General features: G+C 32.2%; 2 protein-coding genes across 2 annotated transcripts; one reads left to right on the plus strand and one right to left on the minus strand.

The window, feature by feature from the left end:
* Window positions 1-1,315: 1,315 nt before the first annotated feature.
* On the plus strand, window positions 1,316-3,751 carry LOC117404425 (glucagon-1). The gene is made up of 5 exons (XM_034007260.3): window positions 1,316-1,362; window positions 1,582-1,685; window positions 1,944-2,105; window positions 2,550-2,666; window positions 3,296-3,751. Exons 2-4 carry the CDS (start codon window positions 1,591-1,593, stop codon window positions 2,659-2,661), a joined length of 369 nt encoding a protein of 122 aa, XP_033863151.3. The 5' UTR covers window positions 1,316-1,362; window positions 1,582-1,590; the 3' UTR covers window positions 2,662-2,666; window positions 3,296-3,751.
* Window positions 3,752-5,379: 1,628 nt separating this feature from the next.
* On the minus strand, window positions 5,380-8,642 carry LOC117411899 (pro-glucagon-like). The gene is made up of 6 exons (XM_059032310.1): window positions 8,565-8,642; window positions 8,342-8,445; window positions 7,705-7,872; window positions 6,881-6,997; window positions 6,122-6,268; window positions 5,380-5,794 (listed from the first exon to the last, which is right to left on the minus strand). The coding sequence occupies exons 2-6, from the start codon at window positions 8,434-8,436 to the stop codon at window positions 5,782-5,784; spliced, it is 540 nt and encodes a 179-aa protein (XP_058888293.1). The 5' UTR covers window positions 8,437-8,445; window positions 8,565-8,642; the 3' UTR covers window positions 5,380-5,781.
* Between the last annotated feature and the right edge of the window lie 2,779 nt (window positions 8,643-11,421).

Here is an 11,421-nt window from a genome sequence, read left to right on the forward strand (position 1 = left end):
ACTCTCGTGTAATGGAAATTATATATATGATACTCACTATAACAATATGTCTTCATATAACTATGAAAATAAATAAAAGGTTATCATAAAGATATGGATGGATATTCTTTTTTATTTAAGCTGTGCATTATTCAAGAGCAGGGTTTCCTGTCCTGGAGGGCCATTCTATACCAGGTTCATCATGAAAGAAGTACAGACCTTCCTGGAGGTTAGATTGGTAAAAACAGAGTCTGGATTAAAAACAAATCTGGCTGCATCATAGTCAGCATAAAGTAAAGCAATGTAATGGACTTTGACTTAAATTAGACCCAGGTTAGGAAGGGTAAGGGTTGCCCGTTCCTGTTCTCAAGACCATTGATTAATGTCACTAACTATATAATCAATTCTTTGCCATTATCCTTTTTTCCTGGATTCATGTTTGTCCCCTTGGGTCACTTTTATTGGAATTGATTTAAAATAACCAATTAAGTGTAAAAACTAGAAACTAGAAATTGATGATGATTGATGACAGCATTACTCACAAAATCGGAGATTTAACACGCTGGACTGAAACCAATGAGATACAATGAATTCACTTTCCCATGTTCTTTCATGTCAGACACAGTTAGTGTTCCCTAGGTGAGAAATTCTGGATATGTTGCAAATAGCTCCAGTATCCCACAATGTTTGTTTTTTGTTTAAAAGTTTAATAATAATTTATATTATCACACAAGTGCATTTTTATACTGTGTAAAAGTTTAATAATAATTTATATTATCACACAAGTGCATTATTATACTGTGTAAAAGTTTAATAATAATTTATATTATCACACAAGTGCATTTTGATACTGTGTATGTATGATCTGGAAATGTTCAGTCCTTATTGTTTTTTTAATTCAGTATATTGCGTTTCTGTAGCTAACACTAAATCTAAAACTTCTATTTAAACAAACAAACAAAAAAATTATGTTACGTTAAAATAGTTCTTCATTTTGACCAATATAGACCTAATTGAGCAGCAAAAGTCAGTTTACAGTCTAAATTTGATAAAGTTAAATATTGAAAATGTTAAATTGTGAATAATAGACCATTTATTCATTAGTACCATATACAAATATTAGAGTATCATTCAGAAGGGATTTATTTGACAGGAAAGCATCCAGTATGCTATTTGATTTCTAGTGACAGCTTTTCTCGAAGAAAGTATGAATGTATTGACCCCAGTGTATTGAAGTGTAATAAGTGAATATGAAGTTGTCAAAGTAGGCTGTTGGCGCACTCCTATATAAAGCTGTGCAGATGCAGGTACATCCACAACACAGTTCCAGGGTTGCCAGAAGAGAAACAAGTCTTTCTTCTTTTCATTCACATTAAAATACAGGTAAGAAATAATCATTTATTAACACTTTTTTATGAATTAGTTCATAAAGGTGTTGGTAAAAGGTGTGATAATGTAACGTTATTGTAGAATAAAGTTGTTTTAAATACTGTATCGCTTTAATGGTGTGAATCTCATTTAGATTCATTCAGTGCTAGGTTTGAGAGTGATGACACGATATTGACTCGTTTGTAAGCTTCCTATTTTTGTACTGTTTGACAGGAAAACACAATGAAAGGAATTCACTCTCTGGCTGGACTGCTGCTGTTGATTATTGTTCAAGGTAGCTGGCAGATCCCTCTTCAAGAAACAGGAGATAAGTCTAGGTAATGCCTGTTGAACACTGTCTTGCTTGAAAAAAGAACATGCGTTCAATTGAATTATAGTTTTACATTTTTGCTTTGATAGTTATGTGGCTTGACTGCTATTTGACTGATTTTAAACAACTACCATCTCCTGAATTTAAATACACTGCTGTCATTCAGTCATTAAGTTCAAACAACAGCAAAAATATACATGAATAATAAGTAATGTATTATGCAAGTGTTTTGCTGAAATCAATAAAGGAGAAAAAACTTTTCTAGGTTATTGATAATGACAGAAGCTGAACCAATTGATGAGCCCGAAGAGCTTTTAAATGTGAAGCGTCACTCACAAGGCACATTCACCAATGAGTACAATAAATATTTGGAAGCGAAACATGCTCAAGAGTTTGTTCAGTGGTTAATAAAGTCCAAATGGAGAGGGTAAGTGATTACATTCAAAATGTTTAACAAAGACTTTTGAACTAATAGAAAAGAAATGCATTCCAAATGCACTGATGTGCTTTGTCAAACTCTAACACATAAACTATATTTAAACTAAACTATACTATTGTGGTATGTGACCCTTTTACGTTCTCTGCAAGCAAATAGTCAAGAAAACTGATATCTGAATGCAACTATTTGCACAAATAAACACGTTTATGAACTGTTCTGAGACGGTAGCTCCCCTTTTCTGTGAGGAATTACTTTCCTAATAGCGCTGCATTACAATATCTTTTAACATAGTAATGTATAAAAACAAGAACTGTAAATATAAGATCACAGGGTCTATTTTAAAGATCTAAACAGAAACAGATATGTGGCAATTGCCACTAGCTCTATCAAATGCATTGACTGTGCTTTACATTGAAGCCTGTTTTCTTCCAGAGGAATGACAAGACGGCATGCTGATGGGACCTACACCAGTGATATCAGCTCCTTCCTGCAGGACCAGGCAGCCAGGGACTTTGTTTCTTGGCTGAAGAAAGGAAGGGGCTAAAGAGAGTAAGTTTGTTTTTCAGTAAACAGGATATTATGAAGGAACAGGCATGAAACTGTTTTAAACCCTGTGGAATTAAATGCAAGAATTCCACATCTGTCTGTCTGTTGTTATGTCATGCCTTGCTAGTCAGACGCTACAATCATGAAACATGTAAACTACAGAAAAGTTTTACATTTACACAATGTATTTCACATATATATATATATATATATATATATATATATATATATATATATATATATATATATATATATATATAGACATTCAATATTGTAAATGTTTAGTTATCTGCATCATTTTAAAGGTCCTTCTGATCAATAAAATACTGGAAAATTGTTGCATCATTCACGTATTATGTTCTTAGTTGTTTTTTTTAACCAATTAATTTTTTCACTGTCTCAGAATTGACTGTTTTGTGAATTATGATAGTCATACTAATTTTACAAAAAGACCCTACTTTATTTAACATGAATCATATACAACAAGAAGCATTATATTAACAGCCTTACGATCATACCTCTGGGACTTTAACAACATGAGAACTAGATATTTTAGAACCGATAATAAAACCTTATAACCTAAACTGAGATTTGTTGTGTGATGTTTTCTGATTTTTCTTTTCTTTTTTTAGTGAGTATCCATGAAGAAATACCTTTGTTCAGGAAAATGTTTCATATAACAATGTTTGCCACAACCGGAAAACCTTCAAATCTGTGTTCAAATTAGCCTGGAACCAATACTGCTTTGCATGCAATTAAATAAGTAAAATGTATTATTGTACCAAGATTCTACAAATAACTAAATGTCTACAATAAATATACTGTTAAATCTTGAAAAAAGAAGCACATCTCCTCAACTCAGCTACTGTGTATGAAAAGCAAATAGTGCTCCCGATTACCTAGTCATTGATTTATTTTTCTATACTGTTGATTTGTAAAAATGTGAATTAATAAACAAAATCAGTATATATTTAGGATAGATGCAAATGTAAAAATCCCTTACACAAGTGTTTCAAAAATGCATAATCCAAAATTTAAAGAGTATTGAATGATGTGCTTTAATAAACTTTTCCATGATATTCAAAATATTTTGAATCTTTTGTGCTCTATTTTACTGATCTAAAGAGGCGGATACATTTGTTTTTATTTAACTCTATATTCACCAGAAGGCGGGAACAGATTGGTTTGTGCTTGTGTACTGGCTGTTTTATGTTTTTGGCCAGGCGTCTCTGCAAACCGCCCTCGGTGAGGCTGGTGCTGCTGGGCCTCAGAGTGGAGGATTGAGGACCTTGAACTAGGGTTTAAATAGCAGGTTGGGTGAAGATAGGTGAGGAGTGTTTGCTCCTGTCCCCCTGAACCACCACCATGGTTACAATTAATCCTGCTGTTGTTTTCCCCCAGAGATTATAAATTCATCCACTAACATTAACAGTATTAAGCAATAAAAATATGAGGTATACATATATTAATTGTAGTTATTAAAAGAATGCCATCCAGTGCTTTAAAATTATTTTCTTAATTCTAAACTTTATTTGCATTATTTGTGGTCCCCCTTTTTGATAAACTATTGGTTCTTCAATAGTTTTTTTTTCATTAAAGAATATTTAAATATCTGAAAAATGAAAAACACTACAGATATTATAAACTTCTGTATCCGGTACCTTAGTTGTCGCTTACAGTCTGATCACTCCTCAACCATAGGAGTGTGTTTAAATTCCATATGCCATATTCCAAAATGAAGTATAATAGAATTACAGCCTGGGTTAGCACTCTAAGATCTCCCACTGTTTATATCATTAAAATAGGCCAACATGCCCTATGCTCCCCCTTGTCTGTGTGTTTCTTACTGTTGAGTTCAAGGCATTGAGTTGCTTTGAAAAATCATCACTAGACGTGTGCAGCTGTAATTGTGTGTGCAACTCCAGTTTTATATGGAAAGCTTTCATTTTTATACAGACTTGCTATTTTTCCATAACTCACAGATGCGCCAGTTGCAGAAGGGGCAACATTTACAGTTTCTCATCCACAGTAGCATTTCTAATACCACCTGACTTCATAAATTGTGCACATATAGTAGCAGAGAATTAAACAGGTAAGAAATTAAATATTCCGAAAATGTAATTAAGTATCTCTAAAAAGAAATGTGCAATGCGGGACAGAATGTTTGTGTTGGTTTCAATAATTACATCTTATAAAAGTATATACTGTAATATTGATTTTTCCCTGGATGTTGCCCAACATAACCCCATAATGTCCAATAGAGAATGCCTCATGTATAAATGGAAATCTAAATAACACAGGTAGACAGAAAATTGATTCAATGTCTGTTTTTGCAACAAATGTCACATTTCTGTTTCAATAGCATTGTGAAGAGAAATAATTTGTTGACTGACTGGGGACAAGACTAATGGTGAATCAGCCTTTATTCCCATGGTCTGACTTTCAGTCCAGACTTATCCTGCCTTTGGGAGCCACTGTCTACCCATCCTGTAAGCTGTCAGATAGCACCATCTGTGCATGTTTGAAGAGTAACATTTCTTCTAGTTTGTGAACATTATTTGTACTCATATATCGCATATACAGTGCACACATATGCTGTTAGAAGAATGCAAATAAAACCAAGTTTATTAGGTCAATATAACTACTAAGGATTCTGACAATACCTAATGCTTATATGTGGCAAATAAGTGAAGAATATAATATAAAAAACAAGACATTTTGAATATCATGAAAATGTTTATTTATGACAAGTATTTAATGCATTTTGAAACAATTGTATAAGGAATGCAGTTATTTAAATTTTCTCTACAAATTTAGCGAATGCACATTCTGTATATACAAACCAATTTTATAGAAAAATAACTTCATAAATAGAAAGAAGGTAGCCAGTATTGCTTTTCGCCTTTGATACACTGCAGCGTTAATGAGGTGTAGTTACAGTGTATACATTGAGATCTTATTTGTTTCCTTTTACAATCTTGACACTGTGTTGCATTTTAGTTATTGCACAGTGGCATGGCTTAAGTGGGATCAAATGTCAATTGTAGAACACAGATTTTGAACAGTTTTCAGTTTTCAGTTTTCAGAAGCATTTTCCAGATCAATGGTATTTCCTTATTCATTGATACTCACTGTTGGAAAAAAAAAAAGTAAGTCACACAACAGATTTGACAGTTTAGGTTGTAATGTTTAATTGTGTGTTCTACAGAACACACAGCCTAGTTACAGTAACATACATGGGCCTCTTCCATCTTAATGAAGAAAAAAAAAAACTTGAGATACTGAATTATAATATTCATTGTATTCCAATGTTGTAAAATCAACACTTACTGTTGAGTAAAATGCTTTTAGGTTTATGCTGTGAGATACCTGTATTGCAGCTAGAGTATTCACTGGTACATTGACATATTCACAGGATGACAATCATTTTTCTGTCAAGTTCTAATTCATATCTCTACCTTGCCTCTGAAGTCTTAGAGTTCATGACCCAGTTTAGGAACTCTTTTGCAGCAATGCTGTCTAGAACTGTCGTCATGTCGTGCGTGAAGCTTCCATCTCCATGTCTTTTACGCAATTCTTCAGACACACTGTTTTCCAGTGAGACACTGCATATTTACAATATAAAATATATATAGACTTTGAAAATGAATACAATATAACTACATCATTTAATTTATGACAGGTCCTCATTTTTAAACATATTTGATTGTTGTTATTGTAGAAAGTGTTAATATGTTCTTATTCTGAATAGGTACAATAGATACAACTCGGAGACAGAAATACAACCTCAGTATTATGCCTTCCGTTTGGTGAGATGAAAGATCAATGTTTATTGCAAACTTACAAAGGAATTATGCTTCTTTAAGTAAAAACTGCAAGTATTCAAAACCTTTTTTTTATTTTATTATTTTAGGAAATAACATAAACGTAAAACTAGCACATTTGTCTAGAGTACTAACGAGACATATTAGGCCCTATTCACAAAGCTTTCTGTTTTATGAATAAAATTCACAAAACTGTTGTTGGCTTCCTTCAAACAGTCAAGAGCTTGAACAGGATCCATTGTGCTTATATAATTGTGTTATAGTATTCTGGTTTTGCAGTAGCAGTTTAATAATCAGACATATCATATATAATAAATAGACATGTGACTATATCCTTTGATTAGCAGAGATTTACTATATTTAAACAGTTTGTTGAAAACATCAAAATCTTACTCTCTTCTGCCCTGCCCCTTCTTCAGCCAAGAAACAAAGTCCCTGGCTGCCTGGTCCTGCAGGAAGGAGCTGACATCACTGGTGTAGGTCCCATCAGCATGCCGTTTTGTGATTTCTCTGGAAAGAAAACAGGTTTTGATACTGAGTAGGCCTACGATCACAAATCTCGGAAAAGGGAGCAGTTAAATAAAGGTTTAGTCAATAATAAGAAGTTAAACAAGTGACTCTTTATTGAGTAAATGTTTTTTTTTTTAAGCTTTTTTTGAAATTCTTTAGTTATTTGTATGTTTTTGCAGTCAAAAGTTAATAAATAATTGTAACCTATCCTAGACAGCCATTACTTTGCTGCAGTTACTTATTGTACCCCTAGTGACCATGGAAGTAATTCAACATTAAAAATGGACAACATTTTCACATTGCATTTATATTACTGTGATTGCTACAATCCAATTACATATTCCACTTTAATATATAAAATTACAAGCTATGTTATAAATATATATATATATATATATATATATATATATATATATATATATATATATATATATATATATATATATATAGTCTTTTGTTGTATATTATTAAATTTCTTTAAAACAAAACACTTTACTAGTAAATGACAAAAGCATTTGTGGTATGTTAATATTTTCAGACCACTTAATAAGGTTTAGTTTTGTGAATTGTACATAGTATATGTATATAGTTTCAGGTTTTTAGATATTAAATAAGCCATTTTTTCAGTACAATTGTAATTTTAGCTTGAAATGTCTTGATAAAAAGTGACAAATAAACAGATAAATAGACAGATTTGAATCACGTACCCACTCCTTTTAGATTTGCCATTCTTTAACCACTCCACAAACTCTTGAGCAAGTTTTTCTTCCAAATATTTGCTGTAATCATTGGTGAACATGCCTTGTGAGTGACGTTTGACGTGTGAAAGCTCTCTGGCTTCATCAGATGGTTCAGCTTCTCTCATTTTCAAAAACCTAGAAAATCAAACATATATATTTATTTATTAATTTCTTCATTAAAACTCTTGCAAGGTAGAATACGAATAATGTGCATGTATGTTTTGGTTAGTATATTCTATTGTTGAGTATTGAATATTATTATGCTGTGTTAGAATAACCCCATGGCTACCACTATTTCACAATCCTAACGTGTTTTAAAGGAAAAAACATAGTTTATATATATATATATATATATATATATATATATATATATATATATATATATATATAAACGGAGATATGAAATATATAACATGGAATACATTTGTTATATTACTATTAAGCTCCGTTATTGAAAATCCCAGAATTGTATATGCATTTTTAAAACAACTGTTTAGCCTGCTGCAACTTCACAATAAGTAATACAAATAAAATATATATTTTTTAAATAGGGCAACTTGTATTTTTCAGATAAGTTATCAAGACAGTGTTCATCAGGCATTACCTGGACTTATCTCCTGTTTCTTGAAGAGGGATCTGCCAGCTACCTTGAACAATAATCAACAGCAGCAGTCCAGCCAGAAAGTGAATTCCTTTCATTGTGTTTTCCTATAAAAAATAAAATAAAATAAACATATAACATGCTTATGGTCATACCTTTTTTTTTAAGAACCCAATGTAATTATCACTGATAAAGCAGTTTTAATGAGGAATATATTTTTTCTTACCTGTATTGTAATATAAATTAACAGTAGGTTTTTTTTTTTTTTAATTTCTTCTGGCTCCCTGAAAATGTTTCGTGAACCTTCCTGCATCTGCTTGTTTTTATATAGTAGTGCGCTACTCAAGTGGATACACATTGGGGATTTTTACACTTACTCATCAAACCACTTAGTTCTACTTTGAGATTTATATTTGCTTAGAGAAATGAAGCATTCAGGCATATGATATCTTGTCAAATAAAGAAAAAAAGGTGAGTGCTTATTCCTGATTGGTTTTGCAATATAACACATTAAAATCTTCCTGAATGAAACTCTAATATTTGCATATCATTTCGAGATAAACTACAAACGAGAGTTTTCCTGAACAGAAACAAAGCATCCCCGGTAGCGTAATCGAAGCGGTTTCTCATATCTGATCAAATGCTTTGTAAACATGAAGTAATATGGAAAAGTGAAAAAGATCTGTAATTTATTGAGAGAATAGTAGAATTAAGCATTTAAGACACTATCTATAAGCAAGTAGTTAGTATTCATAATATGGTCAGAGGTTAAAAGAATATGGCACTGAAACGATAAAGTTAACAGGACTGCCTGTAATGAAACGTTATTGAGAGAATCAACTACCAACCATAAAGACCCAACGCATAGATTAAAGCAATGTCACAGCTGAAAGGGTTTTTTTTTTTTTATTGACACACTGGTAATGGAAAATCAAAGAATACACAGGTGTATCAAACAGTAAGACAGAAACTCAACATGTACTGACTCTAGGCAGCTGTAAATTCAAAGGTTACAAGACCTCATGACAGCCATATTAGACCTGAGGTCATATCATGGTCACCAATACCAAGATCTTCCATATACCCCCAGATTTTGAAAACTTGTCCTTAGAAATTTCCAACTGAATTGGATAAGTACTATGTGATATATGCACGTGTCTTGACTGCATCCCAGTAGCTGGGGATATGCCTCTCTGGTAGGGAATAATACAACTGGGAGCAGAACAGAAAATTATTATGCCAACTGTCCCTTTACATCAATTAAAAACAGTTAACCCATAATCATATGTGTGTTATAAACCAATAATGAAACACTAGCCTAAACCTTTTTTCAGCAATAAAATTATGAAGATTTACATCGTTCAATCCCCTTCTCATCCCATGAATTAGAAAATAATTAATCACACAATGCGTGCATCACAGAATTAGGTGAGAAAGGGCAATAAAAAAATGAAAAATGAAAAAAAACAGGCAATAATTCACCTCCAGGAACAACCCTACCAGCACATCTTTCTGAATGTAGTATATTCAGTATGTAAAGGGTGTGTCCAAAGAATTCAAACTACCTTACAAATGTGTATTAGTTGTCAAAAAGTGTCTATTTTAAAGAAACAAAAAGGAGTGTAGCTAAATGATATTTGTCTGTTTCCAAATGCAACCAGTAGGTGGCATGCATGTTCAATCCCTTAATACAGGGCTGGATTGTTAATTGAAAATGCCTCATACAAGTTTACTCCAGTTTTGCTTGGTATAGTTAAGCATACTGTAGGAAATACACGGTGAATCACATGAAGGCAAGCATGGTAAATTAAAGATAAGTATAGTAAGCACTGTCATACATAATAAAAGTTATTGTGGTCATTTGTGTCCAACTATGACGTGGATACAGTAGCCTGTGGTACTCTAATGACCTGGGATATATATGACACACTACCTGAAAGTAAGCCATGCAAATAGCTTTTATTTATTTATTTATTTTTTGTTATGAAAATACAAGCTTGCAATAACATCTGCTCATGTCAGATCTTTATAGTGAATGTACTGCAAGTGCTCGACAGGTAAGATACATGGGGTTTTCTATTACAGCTAATTCTGCTTCAAGGAAGAATATTCAAAATCTCTGCTCAAAAATATTATATTTGGTATTCATTGAAATACAGTAAAGGGCCATTCTAGTATGAACCTGGAGTTTCATTTTAAAATGTACTTGGGTAATTAATTCCCAAATGTAACTGTTCCTACACGTCTAAATAGACAGTAGGAAAAAGAAGTGAGCAGACAACTAGTGTTAGAGTGGAGAGATGTTACAGTATTTACTTTAACAATAATATACTTGTGCACTAAGTGTTGTAGGAAGAATTAGTTAGATCAAATAGTGTATGGGCATTTTGTGTTATTTTGAGCAATTTAAAAATCTCAGAAAATGTTAGGGAACCTAACTGTTACCATGGTAAATTATCTAGACTTCTGGATAGGGCATTCATATTTCATATACGTTAATATTAAAATGCATGTATCTTATATTAAAAGACAAAAAAAAGTAAACTTTTTTTCAATATATAATGTTTTCTTGTTTATTTTTCTTTAACACATTTTGTAAGACACAATTGGCCCAACATTTTTTAAGGTATCAAAAAACATTTTTTTGAAAAGTAGGACCTGTCACTATTCAATGACTGAGGTTTTCCAATTACACAGCCTAATGTGGTAGTTATGATAACTCTCAACTGTTGTTCTCTTCTTTAACAAGACTAAAATTACCTAGTACCACAGTATTTACTTTATTTTAATTTCAGCAATGTTAATAAATATGAGTTTCAGTCAGGAAGGTTTTAATGGGCTTTATTGCAAAATAATCAGAACCAAACATTTGCCCTTTTTTATTTGACAGGAAAGCAGCTTCTGTTTGGTTTCAACACACAGACAGCCTTTCTCTTTTGGATATTGTGTGCTTTGAACAAATAGAAATCAAAAAGGAAGTTAAATAAATGTGTTTAACTGAGTGTACTGAAAAAGTCTAATGGGTAGTCATGAGTGGTTAGACTATATAAAGATGAGCAGATGCGGGTAGGTGCATGAATCAA

This window comes from Acipenser ruthenus, chromosome 10, assembly GCF_902713425.1.
Source record: "Acipenser ruthenus chromosome 10, fAciRut3.2 maternal haplotype, whole genome shotgun sequence".
Taxonomy (NCBI): Eukaryota; Metazoa; Chordata; class Actinopteri; order Acipenseriformes; family Acipenseridae; genus Acipenser; species Acipenser ruthenus.

What these genes read in the sequence shown, in the direction of transcription:
- LOC117404425 (XM_034007260.3), top strand. Translation starts at nt 1,591, where the DNA reads ATGAAAGGAATTCACTCTCTGGCTGGACTGCTGCTGTTGATTATTGTT. An exon ending in GAAACAGGAGATAAGTCTAG is followed by an intron (nt 1,686 to 1,943) that starts GTAATGCCTGTT and finishes AAACTTTTCTAG; the next exon opens with GTTATTGATAATGACAGAAG. An exon ending in ATAAAGTCCAAATGGAGAGG is followed by an intron (nt 2,106 to 2,549) that starts GTAAGTGATTAC and finishes GTTTTCTTCCAG; the next exon opens with AGGAATGACAAGACGGCATG.
- LOC117411899 (XM_059032310.1), bottom strand. Translation starts at nt 8,436, where the DNA reads ATGAAAGGAATTCACTTTCTGGCTGGACTGCTGCTGTTGATTATTGTT. An exon ending in GGCAAATCTAAAAGGAGTGG is followed by an intron (nt 6,998 to 7,704) that starts GTACGTGATTCA and finishes TTTTCTTTCCAG; the next exon opens with AGAAATCACAAAACGGCATG. An exon ending in AAGGGGCAGGGCAGAAGAGA is followed by an intron (nt 6,269 to 6,880) that starts GTAAGATTTTGA and finishes GTAAATATGCAG; the next exon opens with TGTCTCACTGGAAAACAGTG.